The following is a 14,393-nucleotide window of genomic DNA, read 5'->3' as shown; positions in this document are numbered from 1 at the left end:
ATCGCAGGGGTCAGAGGGCGCAGGAGGACGACCCTTCTTGTGAGCATTGCGGTGGCTGCCTGGCAACCCAAAAAAGATGACTAAATACACAACAAAATCAAGGAAAAATGAGGAAAGCAAGGAGAACAGAAAAATCAATGCACACCCGAGGGTGTGTGTGTGTGTGTGCTGTTGTGTTTGTGGCCGCACTCTAGAAAGTATGCTATGGCATTCCAGCAGCAAACACTTCTGCACCACCCACACATCCACCGCCCACCGCCCACCGCCTCCGAAAGCGAATCCATCAAGGTTAAAAGCGTCAAGGCAAACATTTTGGCAGCAACCGTAAACGGGCGGGAAATGCGGGGCGATAGGGTAGAGCGAGCTGGTGACGAAAGACCCCCCTTCATCAAAAATCCATTCGGGAAAACAGCTAAAAAAAAAATTATACTTTTTCACTTTTTCTCAGAAACTAAGTCAGTACAACAGAAAATTGATATTAATACCGTTTCTTTGATATTTTTTTTTTTTTTTTTTTTATCTTTATTTTCGCATAAATGGTTGTACCGACTTTTTCTCACAGTGTTTTTCGTACGTTTGATGTTTTTCGGTCGGTTTCGATTTCCCATAGCCGTTTAACTATTGGCAGTTCAATAACTGCCTTGATGTCCCTTAATTGAATTTAAAATGAAGCTCTGCGTGCCGACGACTTTTCCTTACCCGATTTTCCCCAATTTCCCTGTCTTTTTCATTTGCCCCCTGCATTCGTGAGTTTCGCAGAAAGTGTCGCCCCAATGGTGATGATTATTTTTGGCAAAAGGGGCGGGGTTCGCTGGGTCCAACCGCCTTCGCGCAAAAGTCGCGAACGCGTCATAATTTTCCCGCTGTCCTCCACCCCCCGCGCTTTTCCTAACCACCCCAACCCCCTCCCCGCGCTTTTCTTTTCATTTGCCGATTGCCGGCTATTTTCGCGTGCGTTTCACACGTATTTTTAGTTGATTTTATTTATTGATACACGCGCCCCACACAACCAAAGAAACGTTCGAATAGAGCGTATAAATTGCCATTGTTGGGTTCCTTCTATTTTCTCTTTCTATTTGGTTTTTCACATTTTTCTTTTTTTGAAGTTATTGTTTTTCCGCCGGTTGGTCAGCTCAAGGGGAAAACCCCCTATTTTTGGATCACGCAAATCAATACATGGCCATTACGGTGTATTTCCAGTCCACCTTTCTACTGATCGCATTTGTAATAGACAGCTCAATTATTCCGCAGTCATTTCTATATATTCCCTACCTGTGGCCAGTATCAATGGAAGAACCCAGTAACAATATCAAGTAATGATATACACATTGTACTTTCAAATGGAATTAAGCAACAAAGAACCCAATCATAATCTTATCGTTTGAACCGCACAGTATATACGTACGTAGGTATGTGTATGTATGTACAAGTATGGGGAGTTTAAATTATTTGTCGTATTTTGCACTTCATTCCATTGTTTCGAAATGATTTGAAAACAATAACAAGAACAATAGGACATTTCCAGTTCGATGGTATCAGCAGATATCAGCAGCGAAAAGTGGTAATAGATTATTACGCTGAAGGGGATTTCTTATTAGTTTTAGCTATTTGCCTTTAACACCGATAAACAAATGAGTCGAAAGGGATCTTCGAAAGTCCTTCTTATAGATTAAAAATTATACACTCCGCTATCCAAACTTACTTCTTTTCGGTTCTTCAATGACGTAGTTGGAAAACCATAGTGCACTCAAAAAAATAGAAGAAAAAAGGGTTTTCAGATTGGAAGTGGTTTCCAAGTTTTCGGCTGCCGGCTAAATGAAAAGGAGAAAATGCAGCACCCACGCACACACACCTACACACCTACACACGCTTGAGAGAGCAACGCACGTGACACACACACACACACACACACAATTACGTAATGCTAATCAGCTGATTTTTACCACTATCTAAACCAGTTTCTGTAACTAAAATAGGTATTTGAAAATAAAGTAAGTCAAACCGCTCGGCTGGGAACCGAGCATAATTGTGAAAAGCGTGGAAAACGGCGGCGCGAAAATTTGCATTGATTTTGAGCCCGCTGCTGGCAGAATTCGACTGACGAACCGAACGGGAAAGGCAGAGGAAAACTGAGAGAGAGTCCGGGGAAAATGCCTCGAGAGAGCCGTTACAGGAGCTCAGCAAGGACGTCGCCGTCGACAGCGCAGCGACTGAGACGCGACGCAACTAGTGCTGCTGCCCCGCCGCTTTACAACACTGTCAAATGTCAAATTCCCACTGCAATCGATTAACGACTGCAAAATGATGTCAGCCCTGTCGCCTCCTTCGCGCCAAAAAGCTCATTGCCCACTACTGGACAAATAAATCAACTTGGATAAACAGCTCATGCTTGTCCTGTGGATTAGTGGATTTAGTGGCCAGCAGTCGGAAAAATGGCCGCAAAACCACCACCAAATACAGGTTGATATGCACATAAACTTAGTATTCCGCTCACGGTTTCTCGGCCAATTCTACAGGTAATTCAAAAACGATCATTTCAATGGGAAAGCAAAATTTAATAGTGCCTGCACTTTAAGTGGCGGTACTAAAGATGAAGATGTGATGTTTTTATAACTCTCCAAGCGGCCAGTTCCCAAAAAGAAGACGATGACTAATGGAATAATCGATAAGACGTTGGCGGCGTGCACACTGTGTACAAAGTATCGGAATGTCACGCGCAGGCGAAGGACATCGTCACGTACACACACTGAGCAGAAGTGTTGCCACCACAACACAAAGCCAGGCGCAGATGTGTGGGTGTGCGGCGGAAGAACAGCTGAGCCACAGAAGCCCGACTTGGAAATGAAACGTGAAAAGTCAATCATTTGTCACCCCGTGTTTTTGTGGCCTGCACTTTTGCGCAATCTTGTTTCCCTTAACTGAGCGGAGTTGCCAGGCGAGAGTGGAGCACGTGTACAGGAAGTTGACAACTCTGGCGTGGAGTTGCACGAGTGTGCGTGCCCCTGCAAAGTTCGTGGGCGTTGGTGTGCATGTGCCTGTGGGTCGCAGGAAAGGAAGAGAGGAGGGGTGGGGCGGATCTCGTGCCGTCGCATAGCGTGCAGCGTCTCTCTCTTTCCTTCGCGCTCTCTCCCTCTCTCTCTCTCTCGCTTTCTAGGCCCACCCTTGCACCATGCAGGCTGACATTTATTGCGAAGGCATTTCCCTACAGGGAAGCCTCAAAAACACTGCACTACAAACTGGAAAGAAATATCACTCTCTATTGAGGATAAAATGTCGCAGTTGAGTGTCAAATTGCCAGCCTACAAAGTAAATAATTCCAGGAGCAAAGAATTTATTGACATTTATTGACAACCACGCTTGCACACTAAAAAGAAAATAGAACGAACAATAGACCACAAGAAATTCAAGTCCGATCACACGCATGTGAATTTAGGTGTTTACTTGTTGTCTTCACTTTCAATGTCACTTTCAGTGCAAACGTTGCACTTTGCAGTCAAAATAATGATATACAATCCGCTACAAGCAGCAACGAGCCCACAACAACAACAACAACAACAACAACGCCATACACAAAGACTTTTCGCACCAATTTCGTCTTATTTAATTTAAATTCCTTTGACCGACGACAGGCAGACTGTTAATTTCATGGAAACGTCGCCATAGCCACAGTGGGTCGAAATCGAGCACAGTGGGGACACCGCAAGATGCACTGAGCTATATTTAAGTAACTCCACATATTAAAGATTAAAGAAAAAATATTTCATTATATTTGCATTGGATGTGGGAAAAGCGTTGTTACGGATATCCCGCTGCTCAATCAATTAGCATCCAAATGAGTAATGTCGCACCGATTGAAAAAAAAAAAACACTTGACGCACTTATTGCACCGATCTCTTTCAGTGCATAGCTACCCTAACCACTAGTGGGTATATCCCCTGTGTTAGCAATTTTAACAGGGGTTTTAACTTTGCAAAAAGAACACATGGTACTACAAGCTAATCTAATATTTTGGGTAAATTTATGTAGAACTTTCCACTTTTTCGGGGCCTTACTGTACCTACATTTTTGGCAGCACAAGTAATGCCGATTTTTAACGTTTCAGAAACAAAGCTATGTTTAAATTTAATGGGGTCGGTGTAGTTGTGGCCCACTTACCTGCAATTCTGTTCCACTGTGCGCTGGCTGCGCAGTCGACGTCGACGCAGGCGTAGAGGCGCAGTTTGGCTGCAGTTTCGTTCGTTTTCGTTTCAATTCGTTTTTCGCGTGTGTGTTTGGTTGCTTTCTGCAACAATTTATTTACTTTCTTGTTACTTTGGTTTCGTTTGTTATTTTATTTCAATTCGCTGGCTTGCAACACTCGAAAAAAAATGGTATTTGATTATTGAAGCACGCACACCCACACAGGCACACATACTCGCGCAGAGAGAGACACGCGACACACACACACACACGTACACTTGTTCACCACAGCGGAGGTTCTGGGCAGAGACGCTGGCAGCGACGCCGGCAGCGGGTGTGCTTGTGTAACGCAATTTCCTCGCCTTTCGGTGTGTGCGTGTGTGCAATGTACTACAAAAAATAAATCGCAATTTTCCAGTATTAATTTCTCTAGAATTTCCACCATTTCCTTAGCAATTCAAACGCACACACAACAAAAAAAAGGAACACGCATGGGGTGAAAAAAATAGGAACGGAACGCACGCTCACATACATACACACACACTCACACACACACGCTCATACGGAGGCACACGTCGAGAGAGCGGTGCTCATGAGCACTTATTTCGAAAAATTATTAATATTATGTTCGCCTTTTGTGTTTTTGCGCTTTCATGTATACGTTTCTCTTGGCTTCATCGCTTTTCGTGACATTTTCATGCGTTTCATTTTTCGACTGCTTTCTTTTACTCAACACACACACAAACACGCTCTGCTGCTTTTTTTCGTCTTTTGCTACACCTTGCTTCCGTATATATGTATATATATATATGTACCTTTCACACTCGCTTCGCACAAAAAAAAGTGTGGGGCGAAAATTGGGAAAACTGCCGTATGCTGGGTCACTTGTTTGTTACTTTTTGGCACTTTTTAGCAGCTGCGAGTTTCGCCAAATGGCTTCTATTTTACTTTTCGAGTTTTTTACTTACAACAAAAGATCTGTATATTTTTTTAGTCCGACTGTAAAGCGTGACCGTGCGCAGAAATCGCAAGAAACTACCAAAAGGAGATGAGCGCAATGCAGTCACGAATACCAGAAATGCCATTTAATACTGACGCGAACCACCTTGTTATCGGGTGTTATCGAATACAATACTTATCGACTGTTGAAAATGTATTCAATAATTTGATTTAATCGCTAAATTATGGAATTTTATATTCAAATATGTTATAAAATATCTTTATTTTTTTAATATGCCATTTAAGAGCTGTTATTTAAAAGCGATATATAATAGAACAACCGCATCAATTGCAATGCATAATTTCTGAAGGAAAACCTTTTATTTATTGGAACCACCAAAAACGACATCCACTTCCCTCTAATAATACGTTTCTTGTTTTACCATTATATAACATATTGCCCTATAATTGATTTAATATTTATAAATATTGTATAACGTATATATGCGTCGTAAAATCTTGGAAAAAGTTCAACATCTTATAAGTACGCGAAGGTAAAACGAAACACACACTCGGAGAAATACGGGTTAAGGAATACGACAACGAAACATTGATAATACGGATAGAAGGATTCGAGTACGGGGTGTACTGATTTCCGGTTGGGACTAATGGGGAGTGTATTTTTTTAAGTGTCTTTTGGCCAAACAACAACGAACGCGAGGCGCCTGCAACTTGGGTTTAGTAGGGTATCTGGTTCTGGTAGTACTGGATCATGTCGTAGGTACGCGTGCGGAAGTTCTGGTACGAGTTGCGGATGACAGCCAGCATGTGGGCGGCGGCCTCCTTGTTGTTCTTGGTGGCCACGAAGCGCTGCTTCAGCAGATTGATCGTCTGGCCGCGGAAGCAGGGCAGTCCGGTGTCCAGCATCAGGGATACCAGCGAGACGATTGCGTCCTGGTACGGACGAACGGCGAGGAAGGCCTGCACGCACAGCTCGCAGAACCACTTGAAGGCCGGCGAGTCCATCTTGCCGCCCATGATCATGACCATTTCGTCGGTCAGCTTCATGTCCGGCTCGAAGCCGATATTACCACCTGGCGACGACTCGAACATAAAGCCAAAATCTGCAACGAAATCGTATTGTAGACAACGATATGCCCAGCGCACTAACCAAGTGAGTCACCTATGTGTATGATGTGGCCATCCTTGTCGATCATGATGTTGCCATTGTGGCGATCCTTGATCTGGAGCAGATAGCCGATCAACGAGTAGGCCGCCATGGACTTGACAAAGTTGGCGCGCGCCGCCTGGAACTCCTTGGAGCTCTCGTCGCCGTACTGATGCTGGAAATACTCGGAGAGTCCACTGTCCGTCTGTCGGCCGAGTTGATCCCTCGACTTGGCATTCGGCACGCACTCGATGACGCCGCACTGAAGGAACATGAAGCAAACACGATTAGGATATCACGCCACTATAACTATAGGTAGTTGGGAGGTGGAGAACTTACGCCCGGAGCGGTGGCCACAACGCGGTAGGGGAAGAGGAACAGATCGAGTCCCACCTGCTGGAAGATGTTCTTGAAGATGGTGATCACCTGCAGCGCCAGCATATCCTGGCGCACATCGTCGCCCACCTTGAAAATGGCGGCCTGCCACGACTCCACGCCCAGCGTCATCTTGGCGTCCTCCTGCGAGTTCTGTAAGCAAAACCGAAGATAACCTGAGCTGGGTGTTGCAAGTGGGGCAAGGGCAATCCTACCGGATTATTGGACACCTCCATGGCGCGCGTCTCCAGCTCCGTGATGCCGCAACGATACACCCGGAATCTGGCCAAATACGGCGCCTTGGCTGCACTTTGCATCGGCGTGCCGCTGCTGTAGTCGATATCCAGGACCATGGCCTCCGGATTGGAGGGCAGATAACAGCCGCCCTGCACCTTGATCCTGCTGAGCGCCGCCAGGCATGCGTTCTTCCGCTCAATGCCCTTGGCAAACGATCGAATCTCGCCGGAGACGGCCGTTATCTTGCCGAAGAAGTCGAACTCCCGCTCGTAGAACCGCTTGGCGGCGCCCGAGAACGATGCGATAATACTTTGCGATAGCTGATCGAGTGCCTCGTACAGATTGGGATCCCTGTGCTGCTGATCCTCGTCCATGTACATGTTCGTCTGCATGTTCCAGATCAGCTGGTGCGCCACTATCTGCGACCGCCGCGATATATTCTTGATGAACTCCACCACATAGCCCATGGTGTCGTGCCGCAGTGCTTGGACCAGCTGCGGGATGTACGGCAGCACCGACTCCGCCGGATACGAGGAGAGGGTCTTCACGGCGTACTGAGCTGTCAGCGGATGCGATGGATACTGCCGCGAGAAGTAGGCGAGCGCATGGATGGGCGTCACTGGCGACCACGAGAGGATGTACACCAGATCCGGGCTCTCCTGCAGCAGGTTCTTGGTGGTGCACAGGTACTTGAGCGCCTCGGGAATGTGGCACACCGCTATGGGATCGGAGCAGACCAGCCGCGACACCTCCTCATCAATGATCTCCGCGTTCTTGATCCGCTGCGGTAGGAAGACAGCCAGTGCCGGGTTATAGCACCAGGCGAGACGCGCGTAGTCCCGCCAAACGTTCGGCTTGTACGGCCGGTTGCGCCATTCCGTGATCTGTTCCTCGCCTGAAAAGGGAATGGGATCGATTAGGTTCTGGACTGAAGTTGCCAACTCTTCCGAACTCACCCGGCACTATAAGATCCGGCAGACTGTTGGGATTGTACCAGGTAATGAGGAACTCAAGCTCGACGGCCAGCAGCTCAAGGATCAGATTGCGCTTCTTCATGTAGTCCTTGTCGTAGGAATCCTTCTGGTACTGCAGCCGCTTGGAGCGATTCGATCGCTTCGACAGCGTGGACGTGGAGTGCGGAATGGTGTTGTACCAGCCGCTGCTGCTCCCGCCGCCCGCTACACCCATGCCCATGCCCACCGCATTGCCACTGGCACTCATGGAGCGCGTGTAGTCGTTGACCAGCCCACCGCCGCTGATCAGGGATGCCGTTTCCGGATTATTTCTCACGGCCAGCATTTGCGTGGAGCTCACGGAGGCATTGGTCAAGTCGTAGTCGCCCACCTCCGAGGTCACCAGATGCTTCTTTTCACTGCGCATCGTCTGCCAGAACTTCAGCAGTATCATTATGTCCTCCAGCAGCTGCTCCCTGCTCTGATTGGGACACGTGGGTGGTCCGCAGAAGTAGTCCAGTGCGTTGGAGTATATCCGCTCGCGCAGGATATTCCTGGAGAGCGACTTCGGAATGGTGTTGCCCTGCAGCAGCGACAGTCCGCACTGCAGCAGCTTGAAGCGACAGCCAACGGTGGACACCTGACGGTTCTGCTTGCTACTCTTGAGAACGGGAAGACATCGGTGCAGCAGGAGGCAGAACATCTCCACCTTGTCCCTGTTGCAATACTTGGCTGTGTCCACCATTTCGGAGAGCAGCTGCAGCCAAATCAGATGGGGCGTGATCAGTATGGGCTTGCTGACCAGCTTGCAGCCTTCGTAGGCGGCCAGGGGATTGGTGACCTCCGTCTCCCACGCAAACAAGCCCATTCGCTTCTCGAATGTCGTCTGCCAGGCGCTGACCATCTCCTGGATGAAGCACAGCTCCAGATCCTGGCGGGCAGTCAGCACCCACTGCCAGCACTCAACGGCGGTCTCCATCGCCGATTCGGTGAACAGCTCCAGCTGCGAACTGGCCACCGCGTGCAGCAGTTTCCTGCTGATCTCCGAGCATATGATCAGGTAGGCGGTGGCACGCCAGAGAGCGCCACGATGGCGGGCGTCGCTCTTCTCGGCACACGCCTCCCACACATCGCTGACCAGTCGGTCCGCCAGGCCGGCTTTATCCTTCTCGCTAAGTACGGACAGCAGGCCACTGATCTCACCGGCGTATTTGCTCCTCAGGCACAACACCGATACGAATCTGGGCGTGTCGGAGTTGACGCAGCTCGGCCGCTTGCTCATGGTGCCCGTGTGCTGGGCACTGCTGCTCACCACCGAGTCGAAGGCCAGCGCCAGTCCGCTGTGGTGAGCCAGCACGGGCGTGGGAATCTGGTTGGGATACTCCTGTAGGTGCGAGCGCGTGGATCGCGGCGCCCACTTCATGGCTTCGTTCACAATGCCCTGGCACCGATCGGCGAAGTCCTTGAGGCGCAGCTCCCGCGCCGGCAGCGAGTCCATCAGCTGCAGGGTGTAGGGCGTCGAGACCACCCGCAAGGTGGGCGTCTCCTCGTTGGGATCCAGGCTGAGGGAGTACGCCAGCAGCTGGAGGATGTCCAGCATGCACCACAGCACGCGGCGATTCCAGAGCAAGTGGGGAAAGCGATCCACCAGGAAGGAGAGGTACTGATCGGCCACCATCTGGATGGGTTTGTGGATGTGGTTGAAGTAGACCAGCAGCAGCGTGGCTTGCGACTCCAGCACCTTCTCGCGGATCTCGTCGTGGGCGTATAGAACGTTGCGGAACTTCTCGAAGACCTGGTCGGCAACGCTATATGGAACGGGGGAAGGAAAAATGAATGAGTGATTGGTTAAAGAAAGTCAAGCACTAATTCGAGAAGGCCTACCACTTGACGCACTGCCAGATGCCCGTCTTGTCCCTCTGGAGCGCCGTGTCGCAGAGGTAGCTCATGATCGGCTCCAGACTCGGCTCATCCGCATTCTCCACGCGCAGCATCTCCAGCCAGTAAACGCTGAGCAGGTACGTGCACTGCGCAAATGAGAGCTTATTGATCGCCGTGGCCACGTTGTCGGAGGAGTGCTCGAGGAGCACCAGGATCTGGCTACGCAGCTCGTTCACCGAATCGCTCTTGATGGCCAGCGTGTAGTTGAGCTCCCGCATATCCGACTTGTGGGCGGTCTGCGAGATGAGTAGCGGCGACTTGGCCGCTATCTGCTGCACGCCCTGGTACCAGTCCGCTGGCCAGAGGCGGGCGTTGGTGAAGCCCATCACGACGCAGTAGGCCCAGAAGTCCTTGAATAGCTTGTGCAGCCGCTGGCGGGGATTCTTGATCGGCGGCAGGCGGCGCACCAGTACCGCAATCACCGGTATCAGCATGCCCAGATTGCCAGCACGCGAGCTGGCCTTCTGGGCGCCCGGTGTATTGTCGTAGCTGCGCTCGCCGTCCAAGCCGATCTGGACGAACAGCTCCAGCAGCTTGCCCAGCAGCTCCAGCATCTCGGCATCCCCTTGAATGTTGGCCGCTATGTTGCCCAGTGCATTGACCACCGCATCCGAGACGTGATGGAATTGCTTCCGGTGTTCCGGATCCGAGGTGTACGCCAACGACGCCGACTGCACGGTGACGCGCGAGAACATCTTCATGATCTCATCGAAGACGTGCGTTTCGCACTGCGAGATGATCATGCAGCCCAGCTGATCCACAATCAGGGCGTTCTGCTCCGATGGCACCTTGCAGAAGCGCTGGATAAAGAACTGCAGGATGTTCTGCGTCGTCTTCGAGGTGTCCTTCAGCGCCACGGCCACGTGGCCCAGCATCACGATGATGTTCAGGCTGACCAGGTTGGATTTGTGGCACTCGCCTTGCGATTCACTGAAAACATGACTCGGTCGGATGAGTCAACTATATATATAGATATATCGCACCATTGCACCCACCTGCCAGACTTTTCGGCTGTGAAGAGCCGATTGGAGACGTTGGCCACCAGAGCTGGCACACAGAACTGGTCCAGGGTGTGGGCAGCGCGCAGGGCGATCGATAGATTCTCGATGGCCGCATCGCGCAGTGACTCGAAGGCGGCATGACCACTGCGACCGGTTCCGCTGCCCGGCGGCTTTTGATTATCCCCGTAGATGACGACCGCCGTCCGCGAGTCCGAGTGCTGGACCGCGATCTTGAAGGGCGTCAGTTCCTTCTCCTTCTTCTGCTGGGCCAGCGACTGCATGGCGTGGTCGTGGAGCTTGCCCAGAATGGGACTGGGCGCCACAAGGAAGTCGCGCAGATACGAGATCGAGGTGCCGGCAATGTTGGGAAACTTGTGGGCCAGCTTGCCCAGTCCCTCCAGGCAAACCATCAGCAGCGGCATGTGATCCATCACGATCTTGTGGCTCAGCTCCAGGTTCAGCTTCTGCGACAGCCGGCCGCACAGCTTGTCCGCCTCTGTTTGGGTGGCAAGTATTGATTAGTACACGGCAATGGCGGCGTTTGGCAGTTTGCAAACAAGGGAACAAGGGAACGAGGAACAAAAAGGGGATCAGGAGATCAGGATGTGGATCTGTTGCAGCATGCAGCGAACGTTGGCCAGGCAATTAACAATTAAGCCACAAAACCGACGTACAAAGTAGTTCCAGTTAAGAGGGGGAATCCACGCAAACTATGGCCAATTAATCGAGGTTCATCGAAACGAATGTGTTCCCAATTGGAGGATTAGTACGAAAGCTCTTTCGGATGGCTCCCCCCTTAACGATCAGTTTTGTGGGTGCAAGAATCGAAACTATGGGGGATTACACTGCTCTTGACCTTTCTTCAATAAAAATTGCAAGCCATTCTGCAGGGATGGCACATTATAGTCGACGTCAACTGAACCATATTCCGGGTTCCGGCCACCAAAAAACAAAATCAATACAAACAAACTATAAGAAACTAAAAGAGATTAAACGAAATAACTGAAACTTACTGAAGAAAGAGAGAGGGGCAGAATCGGAAGTCGAACGTGTGTAGTATGTAGATAGAGAAGCACCCAAGGAAAGCATAAATCACTCGATAAATGGATAATGGATAATGTGCTGCACCAGAAGGAAGTAGCTCCTTCACCCGCTCTCACATAGTTATTCGAGTGAGGAGGATGGATGAGCATCTTGGATGGTCATGACTATGGATTGTGAGCTAGTTTATATATGGCATAATCATGGAACTCTCTCCTTCTAACTGGCCATGAAGCTACTTCCCTCTCTCTCTCTCTTTCGATCTGTTTTGCAATAAGTTGCTGCTTGGATATTGCCATTTGCATTTGCATTTGCATTTTGCGTTGAGCTGGAATTCAAGATCGCTTGCTCCGCGGCGAGGATGTGCGCTTACCCGTTTCGTCGCGAATGGCCCAAACCAGCAGGTCGACGCACGCCGCATTGGCCATCACATTGACCTTGTACTTGTTGACCACCGCGATGCCGTTCTCCTCGCGCCGCTCGCGCTCCTGGTCCTGCTGCTTGTTCTGCAGCTCCGTCTGCCCGTTGAGGAAGAGCCGCTTGACGAACTCCTGCACGTCCTTGGTGAACGGCGTGGGCAGGTCGACCTGATGCTGCAGCAGTTCCCGGAGCAGGGTCACCAGCACCAGGTTCAGCGTTTCCGAGAAGCTCTTGTAGCAATAGCCCTTGATTTGGTGCAGCGAGAATATGTCGCTGGCCTGCTCGTCGAGATGTTCGAGGGTGTCCTTGGTGAGCAGCTTCTTGGACACCGCGAAGATGGTCTGCAGATGCTGGATGGGAAACGGGGGCACACGATACAGGGGTCGTGGGCCGCCCTTCGTGGGCGATTCGCAGACGCGCATGTTGGGGAATTGGTTGAAACTGGAGCCGTAGCGCGTGAAGAAGTGCGTCCGCGGATCGTACGGCACCGAGAAGTAGCTGTGCAACGAGGGCTTGCTGGGCTTGCCGCCCGCGTACCGCTGCCGTCCATCGTCGTAGCTTGCGTTCTGGGCCTGCGCCAGGCTGCCGGACATGGAGCGCGGTATGATGGGTCGGAAGTGGTGCGTGGCCGCCAGGCGCTCGCTGCTGCTGAAGGAGCCGCCGCAGGTGCCGCTGGCACTGCTGCTCGAGCCGGTGCCGTCGCGGCCGCCGCCCTTCTGGATGGGCAGCAGCTCGGGCGGGAAGATGCGGCACAGCAGCGGCGGATCGTTGCTGGCATAGCGACCCATCGAACGGGCCAGGCCGAAGAGCAGCGGCACCGTGGCCTTGCACAGGATAATGGGCGGCGGCGCGGAGCTGCTGTCCCTGCTCGACTTGACTATGTTGGCCAGCGCGCTCAGCGTTTCCACCTGGTTCAGGATGATCTCCTCGCGCGAATCCGGACACTTGGCCGCTATGTCGGACAGCAGGGTGTTCAAGCAGAAGCTGAACTTCTCCGCCGACGGGATGCGAACGCCTGCCAGAGGGAAGTGGGGAAGTCAGGATTAGCCAACTGTGTGGCAGGCACTCATGTGGCAAGCAGCTGGTACTTACGTTCCACTTTGTTGCTCCGGGCATCGTCAATCCAGACCGCCTTCGGCAGGCACTTGGCCAGACGCAGCAGATAGGGCACAATCTGGCCCTCGTGCTGGCAGCCGCCCTCCAGAAAGTAAATGCCCAGCGCAATCACGGCATCCTGGGCCCGCGTGTCCAGGCAAAACACTCCGGCGGCATTCTCCTGCGGGCAATACCGGAACAGGGTCTGCACCTGTGGGCGTGTGGCAAGAGGAAGCCATAGATTAGTGTCTTGTGCCTATTGCTATTGCTATTCCTATTCCTATTCCTTGACCCATACACTCTACTCATGATATACGCCTAACTAATAGCGTCTACTGCTGGTGACCTCAGTGCATGGGAAGACAACTACATCCTACTGCACCTCTGTTGTGCCTGAATCATCAGCAGCTTTCGTGTGAGCGCATCGGTGAGCAACAGCTGAAGATTCGCTGCACTGTTGATGTTCCAATGGCACTTTTGCGAACTGAGTTGGTTTGGTGTGGGGCTCCTGCGAATTGCGAGGCTGCCCCACCGCCCCACCGCCTCACCGCCGCCCCCTCAGCGCCCACGCATGTCTGTTTTATGGCCGCCGCTCAAGGTCAGTGCGAAAAGTCGATTGCCAGGGGGCTGGCGCAGTGGCTGGTGGAGTGCGTGGCCAGGTGGACATGTATCATGTACCTTATCCCAGGGAGTGGGCTGGATGCCCGCCAGAACGCGGGCCAGGCAGAGAACGGTCCGCTGGTACGTGTATTTATCCGAGGCGGTCATCGTCATGGCTGCTCTAACTGGCGGCCACCTGCTCCTCCTCCGTTCGTTCGTTTCGATGCGGTTCGCTGCGGTGCGGTGCGGTTGCTTCAGTGGGTTGTTTTGGGCAATCGCGCTAGGCGTTCGTCATTTTCGTGGCTCGCTCGCAAGAAATTAAATAAAACTAATTTTTTTTATTTTACTTTCGCCAGTGTGACCAGCGCGCATTGGCCAGCAAATGTGGCGCTGGCTGCGTAGTGCGCGGGAATGAGCCGCGTCTCGATAAATTCGAATTAACCC

The 14,393-nt window shown here is 51.4% G+C and overlaps 2 protein-coding genes across 6 annotated transcripts in view; both read right to left on the bottom strand.

Moving 5' to 3' along the window:
* Positions 1-5,242, bottom strand: part of LOC6739955 (protein kinase shaggy) — a 42,995-nt gene extending 37,753 nt beyond the window's left edge. The window contains exon 1 of one of the 4 annotated variants that reach the window (XM_039297312.2): positions 4,995-5,242. The gene's annotated coding sequence lies outside the window, so the exon portion shown is untranslated. Of the gene's footprint in view, positions 1-4,155; positions 4,278-4,994 lie in introns of those variants that run through there. The other 3 variants (XM_016181011.3, XM_016181014.3, XM_039297313.2) reach the window with 3 other exon arrangements.
* A 225-nt stretch (positions 5,243-5,467) lies between these two features.
* On the bottom strand, positions 5,468-14,333 carry LOC6724967 (phosphatidylinositol 4-kinase alpha). Of its 2 annotated transcripts, XM_039297305.2 has the most exons (11): positions 14,028-14,333; positions 13,347-13,560; positions 12,208-13,269; positions 11,650-11,709; positions 10,788-11,289; positions 9,736-10,722; positions 7,855-9,659; positions 6,877-7,793; positions 6,626-6,814; positions 6,302-6,548; positions 5,468-6,242 (listed from the first exon to the last, which is right to left on the bottom strand). In XM_039297305.2, exons 1-11 carry the CDS (start codon positions 14,121-14,123, stop codon positions 5,857-5,859), a joined length of 6,465 nt encoding a protein of 2,154 aa, XP_039153239.1. In that variant the 5' UTR covers positions 14,124-14,333; the 3' UTR covers positions 5,468-5,856. The 2 variants fall into 2 exon arrangements, with proteins under 2 accessions (XP_039153239.1, XP_039153240.1); XM_039297306.2 differs by lacking the exon at positions 11,650-11,709.
* Between the last annotated feature and the right edge of the window lie 60 nt (positions 14,334-14,393).

Source organism: Drosophila simulans, chromosome X (assembly GCF_016746395.2).
Source record: "Drosophila simulans strain w501 chromosome X, Prin_Dsim_3.1, whole genome shotgun sequence".
NCBI classification, from domain to species: domain Eukaryota; kingdom Metazoa; phylum Arthropoda; class Insecta; order Diptera; family Drosophilidae; genus Drosophila; species Drosophila simulans.
The sequence above is the reverse complement of the archived record's forward strand: the minus strand, read 5'-3'. Positions and strand labels throughout refer to the sequence as shown.